The sequence below is a fragment of the Zophobas morio genome, unplaced genomic scaffold, assembly GCF_036711695.1.
Source record: "Zophobas morio isolate AGI-343-1 ecotype UQ-CSIRO unplaced genomic scaffold, CSIRO_AGI_Zmor_V1 ptg000010l, whole genome shotgun sequence".
In the NCBI taxonomy this organism is placed as follows: Eukaryota; Metazoa; Arthropoda; class Insecta; order Coleoptera; family Tenebrionidae; genus Zophobas; species Zophobas morio.
The window spans coordinates 6,435,648-6,460,080 of record NW_026972115.1 but is presented as its reverse complement, the minus strand read 5'-3'; the positions used below and the strand labels follow the sequence as shown (position 1 = coordinate 6,460,080).

The following is a 24,433-nucleotide window of genomic DNA, read 5'->3' as shown; positions in this document are numbered from 1 at the left end:
AAACATAGAACAAAATATAGCAATTTCATTTATGAGCACATCAAATACCCAGAGGGGGCGTCGTAGCGTGAGCGAAGTTTGGAGCTCCCGGTCTGGGCTGGTTTCCCCCGCGACGGTGATTCTATCTACACCAAGCCTGCCAGACATCACCCCTCCATTACGAACATGTTGTCCAAGCAGGCCGTTTCGGCCTAAAACTAGCGGTGAAGTCTGTTCAACTACTACCTCGTCGTCAAGACCGTTCCCACTGAAATCTAGTTCAAAGCCTGCACATATGTGCAGAGAGCGCGACACATTCCGCTACCTCAACTAGGAACTGCGCCCATCGCCGACACTACGTGTTATTGTGTTATATACCTTCAATTCTATTTAAATGTTCAATCTCTATGACTCTAATATTAAATGACAACCGAACAAGTGTTAAAGTTTCAACAAAGAGCAAAACACAACATTTAAATTCGCCACACACTCTTACGGAAATTCAACAACAAATAATTCTTGATTGAGATTAAATTTGGACATCAGATAATTTACATGATAGAAATATTTACCAACAAAACATTTACAAGGTCAAAACTTAGCAAAGATTTATAAAAACAAGATCTGGTGTGAAAAACTTGTGCAAATAAAATATCATGTTAGGTCAAAACTGTAGAGCATGGAAATTTACGTTCAATTCAAATTATACAGCAAAGAAAATTACTGAAGCTAAAACTGTGAGACAAAGACAAATTGCATGAGGTGAAAGATTGTAAAGTTAACAGATTTACATGTGATTAATATTAATTCGTGTCCAGTCAAGTTATTGGTTAAAATTCAAACGTGAAATTATTTCTCTGCATTGTGGGCCATTATTACACATACATTTCCCCAAACAAAACACATAAACAAACATGGCAGACAAGCTGCAGTTGCAAAATGGCGTTGGACGAATTCGTCATTCCAAATAATAGGCGTCGAAAATATGCGATGCAAAAATACGATGAATCCTGTGGCGTTGTTATAAACGATGGGCTAAATAAAAGGAATAGAAGGCACGTCCCCCCATGACCCACAATGTTTGTTAATTTGTTCAATAGATTCAGTTAAAACATGTGCTCGATTAAAAGAAACAAAATGGACGCTTCAAAATGGCTGCTGCCTGAACAAAGAACGGTGAAAATAACAACTCGTTTGCCGCCATCCAAAATACAGATTTCACAAATATAGCTAAATAAAGCATGGCCCGAACTAGAAATCACTTCCTGTAAAGCCCTACTGCGATGGATTTTAAATGAAAGATAAAAAAACGAGATTAGTGGAAAAACAAGCGCACGCGTCGCTACGTCACGAGGTCAGAAGTATCGTCGGGACTTGAAACTCGCCGCCAAACAGGATCCAGTCCAAAACGTGTTCAAAACATACCTCTCCAAAGATGCGAAGATTTCGACACGGCTTACCGCCAACAGGAACACAAAAAACCTCGTCGTAAGAACGATGAGAAATCAGGAACACCCAATGGCTCAACGAGGCTGCTAGGTTTTCCAATGGAACAGATCAACACTGGAAAAACAAAACACAACAGCAAAAGGCACAGAATAATTCACAATTAAAAATACAACCTGTTGCTCGAAGCGCTCGAAAAGAAGTCGACCGTTCGTTCCAAGCGGTCAAAGCGAAGTGACTCATTTTACCAGAAAACAAAACCATCCCCAACATTTGCGCATGCCTCTCTTTCTTGGTGTGGTTGATTGCCAACCTTCTTTTCTTCTTCTCACTAACCGTTTCTTGTGCGCGCGGAATTCGTTTGAAATTTAAAAATTCGAATTGGATCCTTACAATATTATAGTTGGACAACCTATACGGACAATCACTTTCCCATGTAGAAAAGAATGAATATATATTTTACATCTCATTCGCTTCACTACCTACGGTACCTTACGAAAGGGGGTAAAAATAGTCCGTAAGCACGTGATGTCGATAAGGTAGTAAACGTTGTACGGGGAGCAGTCACAAAATAAGCAAACGTACGTGTTGAAGACTTTACTGTAATATATGTATATGTAGTGCATACCTGTTTCAAGGTTAAGGTAACAAAAATTTAATATTATCGCGGTATACCTATTATCCATGAACTGCATGGCTAACAAATATGCGTCCCTTCGTCCACTTTAAAGGTATACGAAATTAAACGACCACTACTTTAATTAATAAATAACAAGTCATCTAATTTGCCTCCAGAATAACTATGGATTATCATCAAACTATGAACACCAAATTAATTCAATATGAACATCTTCTTACGTATTTTTTTTATTAACAGTAGTCAAATCATTAAATACATATTATTTTTGAAACTAAAATGCATTTTATCCTAAGATTGTATCACAAAATATTCATCACCATTTAAATAGGGTTCTATTTATTTGGTCAGTATTTATATGAATAAATTGCAAGTATTTTAAATTAAAATGGTCAGTATTTCGTGTATATTACGTGCAGTATAATATACATCATTATCAGTATAATATTGATTTGAGTAAAATAATAATTCATGTATGGTCAGTAATTTTATATCCTTTTATCAGTAAAAACTTTAGATACTGTTAGTAAAAAATAATTGAACGTCTTTAAAATATAATTTTATTTATTATATTAAATAAACAACAAATAAATGGTGGTAAATACATTTTTATAGGAACATACTTTAAATGCATTTTAACGAAAAATATCATTGTCTTACAAATAAACGAAAAACTCTGTATCAATAAAACTTAACTGTAATAAATTCTTGTAAGAACATAACAAAAAATATAGGAATAATTGTCTTAAAAATGAAAAATAAACAATAAACTCTAAAATACAAGCAAATGTAATAAAATAAGACATTACAGTCAATCAATTAAGAGAGCCCGTGTTGCCAATTTGGGTCTCCCTCTTGACCGTTTTTTACCTATAGGTACTTGTTTGGCACTGGGAGGAGGTGCGACATATTTTAACCTAATGGATAATCCTATTTCACGTCACTCTTTTATAGGTTATGTTTCTGCCGCGAAACTACATACTGCCACATTACATTATATAAAACAATTTCAATTAATTTACAGACGTTACAAATTAAAATACTGCTAGTTTGTCTTTAATACATTACCTACTATTTAAAATACTGACAAAATATAAATTTTACTGACCACATTTTCACTGATCATAAGCTACTGACCTCATCCAAAACAAACTTATTTTAAACTATAAATACTGACCACTTATTAAATTTGCGGACAAAAAACAATCAAAAATACTGACCACATAAATGACAGCCATTTAAATATATACGATTTATTTTAGACATCAAGAAATAAATTTAAAATTGCAAAAATTATACTAAAACAGCCTTAAATGTGTCTTGTATGTACGTGCTTATCAGTATGTAGGCATTTTAACGCACAGCAATAATCGTTCTTGATGAGTAATGACTGATGACTACTGTAACACAGTAAATCCTCGAAATCGAAAATTTAAAACACTGAAAAATTCAAATATGGGAAAATTGTAAAATCGAGAAATTGAACAATCGGTTAATTCAAAAATCGAAACATCGAAAAATTGGAAAATCGAAAAATAAAAAAAAAATGGACAATCGAAAATTTAAAAATTCCGAAAATTGAAAAATTGAAATATAGAGAACTGAAAACTCAAAAAATCGAAAAAAATTAATGATTTCAAAAATTGAAAAGTTAAAATTGAGAAATCAAAAAACTGAAAAATCACAAAATTGAACGAAATATCAAAAAATTAGGAAATTAAAAAATTGAGAAACAAAAAAGTCAAAAAAGCAGAGTCTAAAAATCGCAAACTTAAAAAATCGAAAAATTGAAAAATCAAAAACCTGAATAATCGAAAAATTGAAGAACTGAAGAACTGAAAAATCGAAACTTTAGGAAGTGGAGAAATGGGAATATAAAAAAATAGATTAATTGAGAAATCTGAAAACTAAAAATTCAGAAACGTCAAAATTTGAAAAATAAAAAAATATTGAAGAACTAAAAAATCGAAAAATCTAAAATTTAGAACATTGAAAAGCTAAAATATCCTAAAACTGAAAAATGGAGAAATCCAAACATCAAAAAATCAAAAAAAAAATAAAAATAAAAATCTAAAATTTAATAATCGAAAAACTGAAAAATCAACGAATCGAGAAGTCGAGAATTTAAAAAATTGGACAATTGAAAAATCGGATAAATCAAAAATCGAAACATCGAAAAATCGAGAAACCGAAAAGCAAAAAATCTAAAAACCAACAAATCAAAAAATCGAAACATTGTAAAATTCAAAAATTGAGACATCGAGAAATCGAAAAATCAAAAGACAAAAAAAATCGAGGAGTCGAAAAATCGAGAAGTCGAAAAATCAAAAAATTGAGAAACCGAAGTAGGCCAAAATCGAAAAATCGAAAACTTAAATATGGAAAAATTGATAAAGCGAGAGATTGAATAATCAAAACATCGAAACATCCGAATCTCAATGAATTGAGATCTCAAAAAATTTAAACATTCGTAAATTTAAAAAATTAAAATATAGAACTGGAAACTCGAGAAACTGAAAAATCTAGAAATTAAAAAATTAAAATATGAAAAAGTTGAAAAATTGAGAAATTGAAATAAAAAACAAAAAACTGAAAATCCAAAAATAAAAAATAGAAAAATCTAGAAGTCGAAAAATGAAAGAATCGAAGTATTGAAAAATATCAAAACTGAAAGAAATATCCAAAAATTGAGAAATCGACAAACCAACAAAGCGAAGTCGAAAAATCGAAGAATTGAAGAACTGAAAAATCGAAACTTTGAGAAGTGGGAAAATCAAAAATAGATTAATTGAGAAATCAGAAAACTGAAAATTTAACGCAAAAATTTGAAAAATTCAAAAATTTAAATACTGAAGAACTGAAAAGTCAAAAAATCGAGAAATCGAAAAAACTAAAATTTAAAACAATGAATAATTAAAATATCGCAAAATTGAAGAATCGAGAGATCCAATTCAATTTGAAAAATTGAAAAATCGGGGCATTGAAAAATTGGAAAATCCAGAAATTGAAAAGCTCAAAAGAAAAAAATCGAAAAACCGAGAAATCCAAAAATCAAAACATCGAAAAATTCAAAAACTGAAACTTCGAGAAATCAAAAAATCGGAGGATCGAGAAATTGAGGAGTCGGAAGCCGAAAAGGAAAAAAATTGAGAAATTGAACAATCAAAACAACGAAACATCTGAATTCGATAAATTGAGAAATGAAAAAATTGAATAATCGAAAAATTTTAAAAAAGAAAAACTGGAAAATCAAAAATTAAAATTCAAAAAATCGAAAAATTGAAATATAGAAGAACTGAAAACTCGAGATATCGAAAAACCTAGAATTTTAAAAAATGCAATATTAAAACATCGAAAAGTTGAAAAATTGAGAAATCGAAGCATTAAACAGTCGCAGAATTGAAAAATCTAAAGTTTACAATAAATTGAAAATCCAGAAAGTAAAAAATCGAGAAATCAAAAAAAATCCATCAATTCAAAAATCGAAAAGTCGAAAAATTGAAATATTGAAAAATCTCATAACTGAAAGAAATATTAAAAAAATTGAGAAATTAAAAAATTGGAAAATTGAGAAATCGAAAATCTAAAAAAGCAAAATTGAAAAATCGTAATCTTAAAAAATCGAAAAATTGAGGAATTGAAGATGTGAAAAATCGAAACTTTAGGAAATCCAGAAATGGACAAATAAAAAAAAATACTTTAGAAATCGGCAAACTGAAAATTTAGAAACCTGAAAATTTGAAAAATTGAAAAATCGAAATATTTAAAAACTGTAAAATTGAAGAGGACAAAAATTGAGAAATCGTATCATTGAAACATCGTAAGATTGAGAAATCGAAAAATAAAAAAATCGAGAAATAGAAAATTTAAGGAATGGAGGAATCGGAAAAGCCCAAAATTGAAATATTGAAAAATTGAGACATTTAAAGTTGAAAAATCGAGAAATCGACAAGCCGAAAAATCCCAATAGCGTATTTAGGTATAAATCACAAGATCAGGACTATTCTACTTTTTAAAATTTAAATACATAACATTATAAATTGGAAAATGTTGATTTTTTTTCCAAAAATCTTGACGTCTAAGGTGAAAACTCGACACGGATGCATAAACGGTAAACGGGGCGAAACTACAATTTTACTATTGTAAAATTTGGAGATTGCGTCATTTCATTGTTCGTGACAAATTTTGGAGAGTGTAATTTAATACAATTTGAAATGTAAATTTTGTCATTCGGGAACATTATGTATTAAATCGTTAAGATGTTCAAGAACTTGCTTCACTTATTCGATGTAAAGTCCAATGGTCGAAATGGGTTAGTTCTTCGTAGTGGTTGTGTATCACATCAACTCTAACGAATATCGGTTTATAGATAAATCGCTTAAAGCCGATATTGGCCTGAGTGTGCTTTGGTCTGTAGATCAAACAAGTTCTCAGGCGACGAAAAATTGCATGTGGAGGGAGACTTCGGATTACAAATCGTGCCAAGAAAGACATATTTGGAAGAGATGGATTTTCAGGTGCTTGACTAGCGGTAATTTTAAATTGTTTGCTGTCGTTCGCGAAGTGAAGAACACAATTTCATTAAAATGATAATTATAAAATTATCATAATCACTATTGGTGTTAATTAACACAAAATGGCGCGCAAGTTATCAGTTGATTTCGTTAATAAATTCATAGAAACCTATATGTGATTTTTTCATGCCTTAGAAAATTAAAAAGTAAAAAATACAATAACAAAAATTTTAAAATGCGGTTTACGAAAAATTAGTTGACCTGTGCAAAGAAGAAAATGTTGGAAACGCTGACAAATATGACATCTTAAAAAAAAAACACTTGAAGAAGTGCTTTCGGCGTAATATTTTTGATGCTCGCGTGAACAAAATACTCTATGTCAGTGTGCAGTGCGCAAAGAGTTAACTGTGCAGATCTAGCCGAAAATCTGAAAATCCGAAAAGCTGTGTGTAGGTAGGGCCAGCATAACGGAAGTAATAAATCATCCCATCGGTTGAAGAACGTTGGGTCGGTGCACTGATGTCGGTGTTAATCCCGAGAGGGGCCCAATACACCCAATAAAATCGAACAGACAAAATAAAGCTTCAAACATGATTATTTTTATACTAAAATTCTGAAATTTATAAACTGCACATTTTATTTATTTATTTATTTATTTTATCTTGTTTTCGAACTACAATAAACATTTCAAACAATGTCTGTAACTTATTTTAATGTAAATTATATTCATGTGGTTAACAAAATCAGATGTAATATTAGTGTGATTTTGACCTTATTCTAGATTTTATTATTTTTTCATACAAAAAACCAAAAAAATGTTATACCTCGTCTAGCGAGTCCCCTTAATCGTTGTACCTCTGGACCACCTGTATATCAAAGTTGTCGAAAACAACAACAACTATGACAACTCCATAACGTGAGACGCGACAAACAATTAAAACCGCGTTACTACAATATGCAATAACCGAATGAAATATTCCCATTACATTAATGTATAAAATCGATCTCTGTTTTCTTGTTCAGAGATCCATTTCATCCATTACAAGTGTTAGAACATCAACATGAACTCGACAAAACCACCACACGTCCCCAAAAATTTCTTAAACGTAATCAAAATCCTTCTCCTCCAAAGCCAGATTTTCGGGTTGATTACCTTCAACTGCAACGAAAAAAAATTCCAGCGTTCTAAAACCCGAACCCTCTATTCCGTCTCTCTAATTATCACCTACGCCTCTCTTATCGTTTACAGCATTTACAAAATTGCCATAATCGACGAACCTTTGTCAATATACAAAACAACCGACACGCTACTTTTGTTGGTCAATGGTTGCTACGTCTGTACCATGTGGGCTTGTGCCATCATGAACCAAGACAACCTCATCGCTTTCCTGGTAAAAATCACCGACTTCGACAATCAAATGCCAAGCCACACCATTGCGAACATCCGTGAACACACCAGAAAAAGAATCCTCACAGGGATGCTAATCCGGTACCCAGTTTTAATCCTGTTGATCACTTTCCTGCTCATCGCCGCCCTCATGAATCTCAAAAACCACGAACTGGTCGCCGACGCCATGGGTTATATCCTCATGGTGATCAACTCTGTAGCGTGCCACCAAATCACCGAACTCGTCTTGATGCTAAAAGCTCGTTTCCACATCCTCAACCAGCAACTTAAAACTATCGTCGTCTATTTTAAAAACAACGTGAGAACGGTTTACAAAAGTCCGAAAAATCAGTTCTTGGCGCTGAGTAAAGTCTGCGCTTTGCATCACCACTTGACTAAGATGGTTAAGCTCTTCAATGAAGTCTTCGGAGTGGTGCTGCTGCTAATGTTCGGCGCGAGTTTCGTGGCTATAGTTTTGGCGTTCTTTTACTGCTCGGGGGCGCTTCAGTCTACCAAAATCAGGTGGATTAATTTGTTTTGGGCGTTATTTAGTTGTGTGAGTTTCGTTCTAGATACGATTTATGTGTGCGACGTGTGTTACGAAACTATCGAAGAGGTGAGTTCTATGTGGCTGGTGTTTTTGATACATGTTGGGATTCGTAGGCGAAGAAGGCAGGCGAGCTTATACACAAGATTGAGAGCGATGATCACGATATGAGGGATGAGATTGAGATGTTTTCTCTGCAGATTGCGAACGAGCAGGTCGAGTTTAACGCTGCGGGGTTTTTTCCTGTTAATTTTAGTTTGCTGTTTTCGGTAAGTGGTTTCAAGGTGGTGATGTGTTTTTAGGGTGTTTTTTTTTTAGATAATTGGGGGTGTTACCACGTATATCATCATTTTGATTCAGTTATCAGCCACTCTTTCGGATAATACATAAGTTTCCACTGTAGTCTACCTGCGGCTCCTCCACCTCTTTCTCTAGATGTAAAAGCTATGTGTAATTTAATATTGTTTCTTGTCCTAAAAATATGTATCAGAAACTACTACCCCTGTAATTAAAACTTTAACAATTCTGTAGTGTTTCTTTTTTCAAAAAGGTCTAAATTTTTAAATTAAAGTTAAAATATGGAAAAGTTGAAAAATTGAGAAATTGAAGTAAAAAACAGCCGAAAAATTGAAAAAGCCAAAGTTTAAAAAACGTGAAATTGAAAATTCAAAAAGTAAAAATTCGAGAAATCGAAAAATCCAGAACTCGAAAAATCGAAATAATGAAAAATTGGGAAGTCGAAAAGTCAAAAAAGCAAAGTCGAAAAATTGCAAACTTAAAAAATCGAAAAACTAAAAAATCGAAAAATTAAAGAAGTGAAGAACTGAAAAATCGAAACTTTGGGAAGTCAAGAAATGGGAAAATCAAAAATTAGATTCACTGAAAAATCGGAAAACTGAAAATTCAGAAACGTCAAAATTTGAAAAATTATGAGGAACTGAAAAATCTAAAATTTAAAACATTGATGAATTAAAATATCGTAAAATTGAAAAATGGAAAAATCGAAACATCAAAAAATCAAAAAAATAAAAATTCGAAAATCTAACTAAAATTTAAAAATCGAAAAACTGAAAGATCTACAAATCGAGACGACGAAAAATTAAAAAACTGACACATCGAGAAATCGAGGAGTCGAAAAGTCGAGAAGTCGAAAAATCGAAAAATTGAGAAACCCAAATAGACCATAACCGAAAAATCGAAAATTTAAAAATTCGGAAAATTGAAAAATCTAGAATTTTAAAAATTCAAAATTAAAATAACGAATAGTTGAAAATTTGAGAAATCGAAATATAACAGTCGCAAAATTGAAAAGTTTAAAGACTAAAAAAGAGTCGAAAAATCGAAGAATTGAAGAACTGAAAAATCCAATCTTCGAGAAGTCGACAAATGAGAAAATTAAAAATCGATTAATTGAGAAATCGGAAAACTGTCAGAAGCGTCAAAATTTGAAAAATTGAAAAATAGAAACACTGAAGAACTGAAAAATCAAAAAATTGAGAAATCCAAAATCTAAAATGTTTTACCATTGACAATTAAAATCTCGCAAAAGTGAAAAATGAATTCAAATTTTTCCAAACATCAAAAAATCGAAATTCGAAAATTTTAAAATTTGAAAATTGAAAAACTGAAAAATCGACAAATCGAAAAATCGAAACTCTAGAATTTAAAAAATTGAAAAATCGGATAACTGAAAAATCGAAACATCGAAAAATTGGAAAATTGAAAAGCCCAAAAGTAAAAAATCGAAAAACCGAAAAGTCGGAATACTAAAAAAATTCCAAAACTGAAAAATCATAAAATTGAATGAAATATCCAAAAACTGGGAAAATAAAATGATGAAAAATTGGGAAATTAAAAAGTCAAAAAAGCAAATTCAAAAAATCGCACACTTAAAAAATCGAAAAACTGAAAAATCAAAAACCTGAAAAATCGAAAAATTGTAGAAGTGAAGAACTGAAAAATCGAATCTTCGAGAAGTCGACAAATGAGAAAATTAAAAATCGATTAATTGAGAAATTGGAAAACTGTCAGAAGCGTCAAAATTTGAAAAATTGAAAAATAGAAACACTGAAGAACTGAAAAATCAAAAAATTGAGAAATCCAAAATCTAAAATGTTTTACCATTGACAATTAAAATCTCGCAAAAGTGAAAAATGAATTCAAATTTTTCCAAACATCAAAAAATCGAAATTCGAAAATTTTAAAATTTGAAAATTGAAAAACTGAAAAATCGACAAATCGAAAAATCGAAACTCCAGAATTTAAAAAATTGAAAAATCGGATAACTGAAAAATCGAAACATCGAAAAATTGGAAAATTGAAAAGCCCAAAAGTAAAAAATCGAAAAACCGAAAAGTCGGAATACTAAAAAAATTCCAAAACTGAAAAATCACAAAATTGAATGAAATATCCAAAAACTGGGAAAATAAAATGATGAAAAATTAGGAAATTAAAAAGTCAAAAAAGCAAATTCAAAAAATCGCACACTTAACAAATCAAAAAACTGAAAAATCAAAAACCTGAAAAATCAGAAACCTGAAAAATTGAAAAATTGAAGAAGTGAAGAACTGAAAAATCGAAACTTTGGGATGTCAAGGAATGGGAAAATCAAAAAATAGATTAGTTGACAAATCGGAAAACTGAAAATTCAGAAACGTCAAAATTTGAAAAATTGACAAATAGAAATACTGAAGAACTGAAAAATAAAAAAATCGAGAAATCCAAAATTAAAAATGTTTAAAAAAAAATGACAATTAAAATCTCGCAAAAGTGAAAAATGGATCCAAAATTTTCCAAACATCAAAAAACCAAAATTCGAAAATCTAAAATTTAAAAAATTGAAAAATCGGTTAACTGAAAAATCGAAACATCGAAAAATTGGAAAATCGGAAAATTGAAAACCTCCAAACTAAAAAATCGAAAAACCGAAAAATCCAAAAACTGAAAAATTCAAAAACTGGGACATCGAGAAATCGAAAAATCAGTGAATCCAGAAATCAAAAAATTGAAAAACCGAAAAATTAAAAAAAAAAAAATTGGAAAAATCGAAAATTCAAAAATTCCGAAAATTGAAATATAGAAAAACTGAAAACTCGATCAATCGAAAAACCTAGAATTTTTTAAATTGAAAAATTAAAACATCGAAAAGTTGTAAAAGAGAGAAATTGAAATATAAAACAATCGAGAAATCAAAAAATCCAGCAGCAGAAAAATAGAAATATTGACAAACCCTAAAATTAAGAGATACATCCAAATTGAGAAATGAAAAAATTGGAAAAGATCGAAAAGCAAAAAAGCAAAGTCGAAGCTTAAAAAAATCGAAAAATCAAAAAATCAAAAATCGAAAAATTGAAGAATTGAAAAAAATCGAAACTGGCAAGTCGAAAAATGTTTGAAAAATCGAAATATTTAAGAATCGTAAAATTCAAGAGGACGAAAATTGAGAAATCGTATCATTGGAATACCGGAAAATTGAGAAATCGAAAAATAAAAAAATCGAGAAATAGAGATAAATCGCTTAGATCAAACAAGTTCTCAGGCGACGATTGTAAGAAAAGACCCTAGAAGCTACAAAGCATTTTCAAATTTTTCAAAAACAGGAATAGCTAGAACTTGAAGATTGTTTCAAATTTTTCAAAAAAAAACGGGGTTTCAAAATTAACTCAAAAATAGATCAGGTCAGAATTTTCCAAAAATATATAGAACACCAAAGACCCCAAAAAATCGAAAAATCCAGAAATTGAACAATCAAAAAATCGAAATCTCGATAAATTAATCGAGAAATAGAAAAATCAAAAAATCAAAAATTTAACAAATCCAAAAATTTCCCAACAAAAATTTACCATTTGAACACCTCTGAAGTTTTTTGTTGTGAAATGAAGATTCACAAGATAATTGCTTGTAGAGAAACGAAAATTAATTTTGCAATTAAGCTCCGCCCCCCGACTCACGACGAATAAAAAAAAATCATCACAATTGCGATAGGGCGGGGCTTATATTTTACTTTTTTTTCATATACGTATATGAATCATGTTTTTAAGTACTGTCTTGTTAAAAAGACTATATATATTAAGAAAAAAAAAAAATTTAGTTTCTTGTTGTGGAAAGAAGACTACGTATATTAAGGGAAAATTGGGCAAAATATAAACCCCGCCCACCCGCCCTGTTTCAATTCTGATGATTTTTTGTATTCGTCGTTAGCCGGGAGGTGGAGTTTAATGGCAAATTCCTTACTTTTTTCTATAGCAAACCTCATATACTTGGCCCGATCTCAATGTGATCAATTTTTCATCATCATCATATTTTCCAGTCAAAATTTACCATTACTAGTTATTGTGATAATGAATGTATTGTTTAATTATTAAACGTAGCAAAAGAACTAGTTGTAAAACCATTATACTCCAACAATTTCCACTGCTAAATTTTTGAACGGGATAATTTTTAATTATTTTAATTAATTTTAATTATCCATTTCGTTGCTGAAAAAAATACAACAATCGATATCTGATAAAATTTAATACAGAAACACACCGTCAACCATAATAATAACAACACAGCAATACATTAGTAGATCAATTAGATATCACCCTGTGCTCGACAAGTTTCCTCAATTCCCCAAAATGAACAAAAAATTCCTCAACTCCATCAAACTCGTGCTACTACAAAACCAAATAATCGGCTTTGTGACATTCAGTGCATCCGACGAAAAATTCCGCCCTTCTAAATTCCGCAACACCATCAATATTCTTACCACGATTTTGGTTTTATCGACCACCACATACGGAATTTTCGTGCTTATCGAGTCCAACCAGTCGAAAATTAACAAAACCACGAACATAATCCTGATAATAACTTACACAGTTTTTCTTGCAACGATGTGGTTTTGTGGAATCACCAAGTCCCCAAAAATTGGCAGTTTACTAAACCAACTAATAAAACTAGACAAGAAATTCCACAATTTTGGTTTCTCGATCGACTACGCCAGAACCAAAAAACACGTCCTGTGGGAATTTCTGGCAAGAAATCTACTCATGGTGATTTTAATCTGGGCGATTGTGGCCTACACGAACATCGATGATCCGGAATTCGCCATTTCGGAAAGTATTTATGTGATTTTTGTCACCACGAAATCGGCAATTTGCTTTCTAAGCGTCACTCTAATTTCCATGTTTAAAACGCGGTTCAAAATCTTGAACGGCTACATAGATGGTTTAAGTAAGAGTTCGTCTAAAGATCGATTTCTGTTGATCTCGTTGTGCAGAAGCTGCGATTTGCACCACTCGTTGTACAAGTTTGTGCAGCAATTTAACGACGCTTTCGGGCTAATTTTGCTCTTTGTTTTTGGCGCTAGTTTCGTTTACATAGTGATTGCGGCGTTTTTTGTTGCCTCGAATCTACAGGCCGAAGAAATAGCTTGGAACAATGTAATTTCGCTGGCAGTGGCGTGTACACCTTTTATTATTGATGTTGTTTATGTCTGCAGTCTTTGTTATACGGCTGTGGATGAGGTAAGAAGACGGTTATTGATTTAACGGTGTCCAGTAAGCAGACCGAAAAATGAACTAAATAGAAGTTCATTGCACGGGCGTAATTTTAAATTTGAAAAAAAGATCGACATTTCAATTGATAGATTATGTCTAAATGTCTGGGGAAGAAACAATATTTTATAAAATAAGTGATTGTTTAGTGTTTAATTAATCGTTCATTTTTCGAAGGAAATTTCATTTTTAGACGAGGAGAGAGCATGTTTCGCTTCAACTTTTATATCAGTGCAAAGACAACATTGAGCTCTATGGGGAAGAACCGGTCATTTTTTTTTTAAATTTATATTTATCAAAATGTTTGCTTTTTAAAAAAATATTGAATAATGAAAATAATGTGAAACTAGGCAATTCTATTTACAAAGGATCGGTTTCAATCAATGGTTCAGTTTGACACAGCAGGGAGCCTTGCCGACCGACCCTTTCATGTAATCAGTTCAGGTCATAAAATATTTTCTTTCAAAAAATTATTTCAATTTTTTATATGAATCAATACAAAAAACTGACAAGATTTAGATTCTCATCACTTCACTAACCAGTTATTTACCTGAACAATCACATTTAGATAATTTTAATTTTTTTGATACTCTTCCGCACCACCTATGAGGTAAAGTATTATAGGGGCGTTTTTTTTTTACGTGGTATCTCCAGTAGACCTATTTCACTATTTATTCCTGCGAATTCAAATAAAATTTTTTAAATTTACAATTTTTTTTTAGAATTTGACTTCTTTTATAACGAGAATCTACTATCTCCGGAAGTAAGCCATATAAATACAATTTTTTAATTGTACAATGTTTCGATTTTACAGTCAGCTCGAGTTTTAATATTTCCATTTTCAAATTTTCCATTTGTCAATTTTTCTTACTTCAATTTTTTGACTTTACAGTTTTCCGATTTTAGGTTTTCTAATTTTCAAACTTTAATTTTCCCTTTCTACATTTTTTGTAATTTTTCAGATTTTGTAATTTTTCGGTCCCCCAGATTTGTAATTTTACGAAATTTCGAATTTGCAATTCCTCAATTTTTTTTAAACATATTTCACATGGTAACTTCTTGTAGAAAAATATGAACTCTGCATTTAAACTCCGCCCCCCGTCTCACGACGAATAAAAAAATTGATCACAATTGAGATGGGGCGGGTGGGTGGGGCTTATCCTTTCTTTTTTTTTTTCGTAATATGCTAGCCTTCTTTCAACAGTAAAATACTTAAAATACCAAACAGTGAATTTGAGATTAGAATTATGTTGTAAGTATCGTGTTTTTGAAAAAAAAAAACTATATACACTATGAAAAAGCTGTTAATGATTAAGCCCCACCCACCCACCCTATCTCAATTCTGATGAATTTTTCATATGATGTCAGATGGAGGGGCGGAGCTTAACTGCAAAATCCAGAGTTCTCTACAAAATAGTAAAGATATTTCAATTTTGCACTTCCTCATTTTTTTAAACATATTTCACAAGGTAATTTTTTGTAGAAAAATATGAACTCTGCATTTAAGCTCCGCCCTCCGTCTCACAACGAATAAAAAAATTAATCACAATTGAGATCGGGTAGGTGGGTGGGGCTTATCCTTTCATTTTTTTTTCGTAATATACTAGTCTTCTTTCAACAGTAAAATACTTAAAATATCAAAGACTGAATTTAAGTATCGTGTTTTTGAAAAAAAAAAAAAACTATATACATTAAGAAAAAGATGTCAATGATTAAGCCCCACCCACCCACCCTATCTCAATTCTGATGAATTCTTCATTTGATGTCAGATTGAGGGGCGGAGCTTAACTGCAAAATCCAGAGTTCTCTACAAAATAGTAAAGATATTTCAATTTTGCACTTCCTCATTTTTTTAACATACATATTTCACATGGTAATTTTTTGTAGATAAATATGAACTCTACGTTTAAGCTCCGCCCTCCGTCTCACAACGAATAAAAAAATTAATCACAATTGAGATCGGGTGGGTGGGTGGGGCTTATCCTTTTATTTATTTTTTTTCGTAATATACTAGTCTTCTTTCAACAGTAAAATACTTAAAATATCAAATAGTGAATATAAGTATCGTGTTTTTGAAAAAAAAAAAACTATATACATTAAGGAAAAGATGTCAATGATTAAGCCCCACCCACCCACCCTATCTCAATTCTGATGAATCTTTCATTTGATGTCAGATTGAGGGGCGGAGCTTAACTGCAAAATCCAGAGTTCTCTACAAAATAGTAAAGATATTTCAATTTTTCACTTCCTCATTTTTTAACATATTTCACATGGTAATTTTTTGTAGATAAATATGAACTCTGCGTTTAAGCTCCGCCCTCCGTCTCACAATGAATAAAAAAATTAATCACAATAGAGATCGGGTGGGTGGGTGGGGCTTATCCTTTTATTTTTTTTTTTTTCGTAATATACTAGTCTTCTTTCAACAGTAAAATACTTAAAATATCAAAGACTGAATTTAAGTATCGTGTTTTTGAAAAAAAAAAAAAAAAACTATATACATTAAGAAAAAGATGGCAATGATTAAGCCCCACCCACCCACCCTATCTCAATTCTGATGAATTTTTCATTTGATGTCAGATTGAGAGGAGGAGCTTAACTGCAAAATCCAGAGTTCTCTACAAAATAGTAAAGATATTTCAATTTTGCACTTCCTCATTTTTTTAACATATTTCACATTGTCATTTCTTGTAGAAAAATATGAACTCTGCTTTTAAGCTCCGCCCTCCGTCTCACAACCAATACAAAAATTAATCACAATTGAGATGAATTATGCAGTATTTAAATTTTTTGTTTAACTAAGAATTAATTCTTTAATTGTGTTTGATACTAACAAAACGTCCTAAATTAGCAATACTAGTGGAACCGTAATCATGCAATAGATTTTTTTTTGGGAAAGTACAGTTATTTTTATGTTTTAGCAGTATTGTGTTCTATTTTCTATTAATTTTTGCATATTTTTAGTCGCAATTTTAGTAGTTATTTTTTAGTTTTACTTTTAGCAATAATAAATAATCCAAAATGAAAAAATCGAAAAAATAAAAATTGGAAAATCTAAAATTTAAAAATTGGGGAATTGAAAAATCGGATCATTTAAAAATCGAAACATCGAAAAATTGGAAAATCGAAAATTTTATAAATCCCGAAAATTGAAAAATTGAAATATAGAGGAACCGAAACGCGAGAAATCAAAAAATCTAGAATTTTAAATAATTGAAAAATTAAAATATCGAAAAGTTGAAAAATTGAGAAATCGAAACATAAAACAGTCGAAAATTGAAAAATCCAAAGTTTAAAAACCGAAAAACTGAAAATCGGGAAATTCAGAAGTCGAAAAATCGTAAGCTTATAAAATCGAAAAATTGAAAAATCAAAATCTTGAGAAATTGGAAAATTGCAACATCAAAAACCTGAAAAATCGAAAAATTGAAGAATTGAAGAAGTGAAAAATCGAAGCTTTGGGAAGAAATGGGAAAAAAAAAGATTACTTCAGAAATCGGAAAACTGAAAATTTAGAAACGTCAAAATTTGAAAATCCAAATATTTGGAAATCGTAAAATTGAAGAGGATAAAAATTGAGAAATTGTATCATTGAAACATCGGAAAATTGAAAAATCGAAAAATAAAAAAAAAAAGTTCTCAATTTTCTGAATATTTAAATTTTCAATTTTTCAATTTTTTAAGCTCACAATTTTTCAACTTTGCTTTTTTAGTTTTTCCATTTCTCAATTTTCCAATTTTTTAATTTCTCAATTTTTTGGATATTTCTTTCAGTTATGAGATTTTTCGATTGCTGGATTTTTTTTGATTACTCGATTTTTTACTTTTTGGATTTTCAATTTATTGTTAAACTTTAGATTTTTCAATTTTTCGACTGTTTTATACTTCGGTTTCCCAATTGTTCAACTTTTCGATGTTTTAATATTTCAATTTTTAAAATTCTAGGTTTTTCGATATCTCGAGTTTTCAGTTCTTCTATATTTCAAATTTTCGAATTTTTAAATTTTCGATTTTCCAATTTATCTTTTTTAAAATTTCTCGATTTATCAATTTTTCAATTTTTAACTTTTCTTTTCGGCTTCCGACTCCAATTTCTCGATCCTCTGATTTTTCGATTTCTCAATGTCTCAGTTTTTAATTTCTGGGTTTCTCGGTTTTTCGATTTTTTACTTTTGGACTTTCCAATTTCTCGATTTTCCGATTTTTCAATGTTTCGATTTTTTAGTTATCCGATTTTTCAATTTTTCGATTTTTTAAATTCTGGAGTTTCGACTTCTCGATTTTTTAATTTTTCAGTTCTTTAATATTTCTATTTTTCAATTTTTCAGATTTTGACGTTGCTAAATTTTCAGTTTTCCGATTTCTCAATTAATCTATTTTTGACTTTTCCATTTCTCAAAGTTTCGTTTTTTTAAATGCTCGATTTATGGGTATTTCTTTCAGTTTTGAGATTTTTCACTATTTCGATTCTTTGACTTTTTTCTGGATTTTCAGTTTTTCGTTTTTTAAACTTTAGATTTTTCAATTTTTTTATTGTTTTATATTTCAATTTCTCAATTTTTCAACTTTTCCATATTTTAATTTTCAATTTTTATATTTCTAGATTTTTCGATTTCTCAAGCTTCCAGTTCTAGATTTTAATTTTTCAATTTTCCGAATTTTTAAATTTTCAATTTTGGCCTATTTCGTTTGTCAAATTTTCAATTTTTCAACTTCTCGACTTTTCCGCTCCTCGAATTTTCGATCTTTTGATTTTTCGATTTCTCGATGTCTCAGTTTTTGAATTTTACGATGTTTCGATTTTTCGACTCTTTACTTCTCGGTGTCTCGATTTTTCGATTTTTGATTTATCCGATTTTTCAACTTTCCAATTTTTTTAATTTTCTAAGTTCGATTTCTCGATTCGTTGATTTTTCAGTTTTTCGATTTTTAAATTTTAGATTTTCGAATTTTAATTTTTTTGATTTTTTGATGTTCGGATTTTTCCATTTTTCACTGTTTTAAATTTTAGATTTTATCGATTTTTCAGTTCTTCAATCTTGAAAAATCCAAAGTTTAAAAACCGAAAAACTGAAAATCGGGAAATTCAGAAGTCGAAAAATCGTAAGCTTATAAAATAGAAAAATTGAAAAATCAAAATCTTGAGAAATTGAAAAATTGCAACATCAAAAACCTGAAAAATCGAAAAATTGAAGAATTGAAGAAGTGAAAAATCGAAGCTTTGGGAAGAAATGGGAAAAAAAAGATTACTTCAGAAATCGGAAAACTGAAAATTTAGAAACGTCAAAATTTGAAAAATTGAAAAATCGAAATATTTGGAAATCGTAAAACTGAAGAGGATAAAAATAGAGAAATTGTATCATTGAAACATCGGAAAATTGAAAAATCGAAAAATAAAAAAATGGAGAAACCGAAAATTTGAAGAATGGAAAAATTGAAAATGCCCAAAATTGAAACGTCTAAAGTAGAAGAATCGAGAAATCTAGGAGCCGAATAATCTCAATAATGTATTTTTAACCACAAATTCAAGATTATGCACATTTAGAATGGTCCCCTAATATGTGGTTGGGTCCATTCAGGATGTCATTTTTTAAATTAAAATTTTTTCATGCCAAGGAACGTTTTCGTTTTTTCTGTATCTTATATCTGGAAATCTAACCTTGAAGCGTTATATTATGCTTGGAAAAAATACGATCAACTGCAAGAACTGAAGTTGTTCGTGTCGGAGGAGTTTCAGTCATTTTACACGGAATTAACATTTACAGAGGGCTATCGAAGTGATGACGAGTTCGACGAGTACTTTTTCTTTTTTCTTGTTTGAAATAAGTAACTTTTTTTCAAGGAAACATTGAGTGGTAGACCTTAGTACCGACCATTCAAGTTGGACTTAGTTCATTTTTTCATACAATATTGGAACACAGGACTAAACAATTGCATTTTTTTTACTGTTACATTTGCACATAAACAGTTTATTTTATATATTTTTAAAACATTATAAAGAAAACAAAAAGTTGTGTTAGACTGAACCTTGTGGGTTTCTCAACCTATTTTCTGCAGCGTTTTAAACTTTCAACTCAATTTCTTTCAAAATATATACAAACGGACTCCCTACAGTGACCGTAATCTCTCCTCTCTTGGGTCGGTACCTGCGGTGGGTTGGTAGTTTGGGTTGCATAGTTACAAAAAAATCTCACTGGAACCGATTTTGTAAGGGTACAGTTGAATGATTCTAGGCTAGCAGAACTGGCAAATACATTCACCAAATTGGCACTGACAATTACGACGTCGTCGACGAAATCGAGATGTTTTCTTTACAGATCGTTAGTCACGACGTGGAGTTTAGTGCAGCTGGATTATTCCCGATCGATCATCGGCTGCTCTTCACGGTAAAATAAATACGTCGAGGAGATGCACGAAAATTTAAATAGATTTGTTTGTAGATCATCGGCGGCGTCACTACTTACATCATCATATTAATACAACTTGCAGCCAGTCTAGCTAAACATTAATTTTTTCATGTTTAAATAAAAGCAAACGACAAACATGTTTGTATTTTGTAATTAGACACCAACTGAAATCAATTACGAACGTAATCAATCACCAATAATAAATTACCTAGATAGGTAGTTTCAATTAAATCTATTCACATTCGTACCATCGCATCGCCATGGCGAAGATAATCCAATTTCATAAAACCGACGACAAACTCTCCCAAAAATTCCTCCACTCTATTAGACTTCTCCTCCTCCAGAGCAAAATCTTCGGCTTCATCACCTTCAACGAAACCACCTTCGAACCCTCAAAACTGCACTCCTTTTTGAATTTCTTGGCTGTGGTTGCCTACTTGCCGGCGATTTCTTACAGCGTGTACAGCACCGCCATCTACGACACGCTTTTGATTTACAAAGCCACCGATATCATGATTTTGGCGGGGAATGTGGTCTACATGGTCACTGCATGGGTTTGTGCCACCACAAAGCGCGATTTATTCGTAGATTTTTTGGTGAAAGTGATCGAATTCGACGCTCAGTTGCAGGCGATGGGTACCCGGATGAACTACACCAAGTGGCAGAAAAAAATTCTGGTTCAGTGTTTGGTTAGACACGTGATTGTGGTTGCGAATGTGGGTACTTTGGTGTATATTACTCTGCCGAAAGGGTCGAATATGGTGGTGGAGTCCATGGCGTACGTTTTAATTATGATGAATTCGGTGATTTGTCACCAGACTGGGGAGCTAGTGTTGATGTTAAAAGCCCGATTTACCATCCTGAATAAGCTGATTTTGAGTTTGGTTGATCGGTTTAAGAAAAGTGGGGCCAGAACGTCGAAACAGAGCAACGTTGAGCACTTGCTCACTCTGAGCAAAATCTGTGCTTTGCACCACCACTTGTCGAAACTTGTCCGACTTTTTAATGACGCTTTCGGGTTGATTCTTCTCTTGATGTTCGCCGTTAGTTTCGTGATTATTGTTATTTCTATTTTTTACTTGAACGTCGTACTAAAGACGTCGGTTTTTTACGCGATTGACGTTTTCAACCCACTTTTGGCTAATGTGACGTTCGTAATGAACGTGGTATACATTTGTGACGCTTGCTATTCAACTATTGAAGAGGTATAATTTGAAAATTTTGATTATTTTAAACACAACTGTGTCCACAGGTCAAGAGAACTGGTGAACTTATCCACAGGATTGATACCGAAGATTGTGATATTAGGGACGAAATCGAGATGTTTTCGCTACAGATAGCAAACGAGGAAGTTGAGTTTAACGCCGCCGGATTTTTTTCTATCAATTACACGCTGATATTTTCGGTAAGTTCGCCAAATTTTACGATTGTGTCTCTAGAGTCCTTGTTGTCAGATTATTGGAGGGGTTACCACTTATATTATAATATTAATTCAGCTGTCTAACTCCATAGCTGAAGACTATTAAGTCCTACCATTGTTTAAGTATATATTCAAATTTTACAGTAGTAGATGTAATTTAAATTTTATATCCTCCGTTTACGATTTATGCATCTGTGTTGAGTTTTCACCTTAGACGTCAAGATTTTTAGAAAAAAACAAAATTTTCCAATTTATAATGTTATTTAAATGAAAATGTTAAAAAGTAGCATAGTCCTGAACTTGTGATTTATAAATACGCTATTGAGATTTTTCGGCTTTTCGATTTCTTGATTTTTCAAACTTTAGATGTCTCAATTTTTCAATATTTCAATTTTCCGGTGTTTCAATGATACGATTTCTCAATTTTTGTCCTCTTCCATTTTACGGTTTTTCAATATTTCGATTTTTCGATTTTTTTTTTGATTTCTCGATTGTTTACTTTTTGGACTTTCAATTTATTGTCAAACTTTAGATTTTTCAATATTTCGACTGTTTTATATTTGGACTTCTCAATTTCTCAACTTTTCGATGTTTTAATATTTCATTTTTTAAAATTCTCGGTTTTTCGATATCTCGACTTTTCAGTTCTTCTATATTTCAATTTTTCGAATTTTTAAATTTTCGATTTTCCAATTTTTCTTTTATGAAATTTCTCGATTTATCAATTTTTAACTTTTCTTTCCGACTCCTCAATTTCTCCATCCTCTGATTTTTCGATGTCTCAGTTTTTAATTTTTCGATGTTTCGATTTTTGGATTTCTCGATTTTTCGATTTTTTACTTTTAGGCTTTTCAATTTCTCGATTTTCCGATTTTTCAATTTTTTAAATTCTAGAGTTTCGAATTCTCGATGTCGATTTTTAAGTTTTTCGATTTTTAAATTGTAAATTTCCGAATATTTGTTTTTTAAATTTTTGATGTTTGGATTTCTCCATTATTCAATTTTGCGATATTTTAATTGTTCAATATTTTACATTTTCAGTTTTCCGATTTCTCAATTAATTTATTTTTGATTTTCCCACTTCTCAAAATTTCGAATTTTCAGTTTTTCGACTTCGTTTTATTGGTTTTTCGATTTCTCAATTTTCCAATTTTTCAAATCCTCAATTTTTGGATATTTCTTTCAGTTTTGAGATTTTTTACTATTTCAATTCTTCGACTTTTCGATTTTTTCGACTTCTATATTTTCGATTTTTTATTTTTGGACTTTCAGTTTTTCATTTTTTAAACTGCAGATTTTTCAATTTTTCGATATTTTGATTTCTTAATTTTTCAACTTTTCCATATTTTAATTTTTTAATTTTTCAATTTCTAGATTTTTCGACTTCTCGAGTTTCCGTTCTAGATTTAAACTTTTCAATTTTCCGAATTTTTAAATTTTTAATTGTTCAATTTTTTAAGCTTACGATTTATCGACTTTGCATTTTTAGTTTTTCGATTTCTCAATTTTCCAATTTTTTAATTTCTCAATTTTTTGCATGTTTATTTCAGTTATGAGATTTTTTAATATTTCGATTTTTCGATTTTTGGATTGCTGGATTTTTTTTGATTTCTCGAATTTTTACTTTTTGGATTTTCAATTTATTGATAAACTTTAGATTTTTTAATTTTTCGACTGTTTTATACTTCGATTTCTCAATTGTTCAACTTTTCGATGTTTTAATATTTCAATTTTTAAAATTTTAGGTTTTTCGATATCTCGAGTTTTCAGTTCTTCTATATTTCAATTTTTCGAATTTTGAAATTTTCGATTTTCCAATTTTTCTTTTTTAAAATTTCTCGATTTATCAATTTTTTTTTTCGATTTTTTACTTTTGGGCTTTTCAATGTCTCGATTTTCCGATTTTTTTCAGTGTTTCCATTTTTTAGTCACCCGATTTTTTAAATTCTGGAGTTTCGAATTCTCGGTTTGTCGATTTTTCAGTTTTTCGATTTTTAAATTTTAAATTTCCGAATTTTTATTTTTTGACTTTTTGAATTTCTCGATTCTTCAATTTTGCGATATTTTAATTGTTCAGTGTTTTAGATTTTTCGATTTCTCGATTTTTTTATTTTTCAGTTCTTCAGTATTTCTATTTTTCAATTTTTCAGATTTTCGATTTCTCAATTAATTTATTTTTGAATTTCCCACTTCTCAAAATTTCGAATTTTGTTATTAAATTCTTCGATCCTCTGATTTTTTGAGTTCTCGATGTCTCAGTTTTTAATTTTTCGATGTTTGGATTTCTTGGTTTTTAAATTTTTTACTTTTGGGATTTTCAATTTCTCGATTTTCCAATTTTTCAGTTTTTCGATTTTTTAAATTCTGGAGTTTCGAATTCTCGATTTTCGACTTTCTCAGCTTCAAGATTTTTAAATTTAAATTTCCGAATTTTTATTTTTTGATGTTTGGATTTTTCGATTTCTCAATTTTTTTATTTTTCAGTTCTTCAGTATTTCTATTTTTCAATTTTTCAGATTTTGACATTGCTAAATTTTCAGTTTTCCCATTTCTAAAGTT

General features: G+C 30.6%; 3 protein-coding genes across 3 annotated transcripts; all 3 read left to right on the top strand.

Annotated features, from left to right (window-relative positions):
- Window positions 1-7,637: 7,637 nt before the first annotated feature.
- On the top strand, window positions 7,638-8,900 carry LOC135126049 (putative gustatory receptor 28b). The gene is made up of 3 exons (XM_064051838.1): window positions 7,638-8,579; window positions 8,627-8,779; window positions 8,829-8,900. Exons 1-3 carry the CDS (start codon window positions 7,638-7,640, stop codon window positions 8,898-8,900), a joined length of 1,167 nt encoding a protein of 388 aa, XP_063907908.1.
- Window positions 8,901-13,129: 4,229 nt separating this feature from the next.
- Window positions 13,130-20,556, top strand: LOC135126048 (gustatory receptor 68a-like). The gene is made up of 3 exons (XM_064051837.1): window positions 13,130-14,017; window positions 20,281-20,433; window positions 20,488-20,556. The coding sequence occupies exons 1-3, from the start codon at window positions 13,130-13,132 to the stop codon at window positions 20,554-20,556; spliced, it is 1,110 nt and encodes a 369-aa protein (XP_063907907.1).
- A 158-nt stretch (window positions 20,557-20,714) lies between these two features.
- Window positions 20,715-21,980, top strand: LOC135126047 (putative gustatory receptor 28b). Its single transcript, XM_064051836.1, has 3 exons — window positions 20,715-21,659; window positions 21,707-21,859; window positions 21,909-21,980. Exons 1-3 carry the CDS (start codon window positions 20,715-20,717, stop codon window positions 21,978-21,980), a joined length of 1,170 nt encoding a protein of 389 aa, XP_063907906.1.
- The last annotated feature ends 2,453 nt before the right edge of the window (window positions 21,981-24,433 follow it).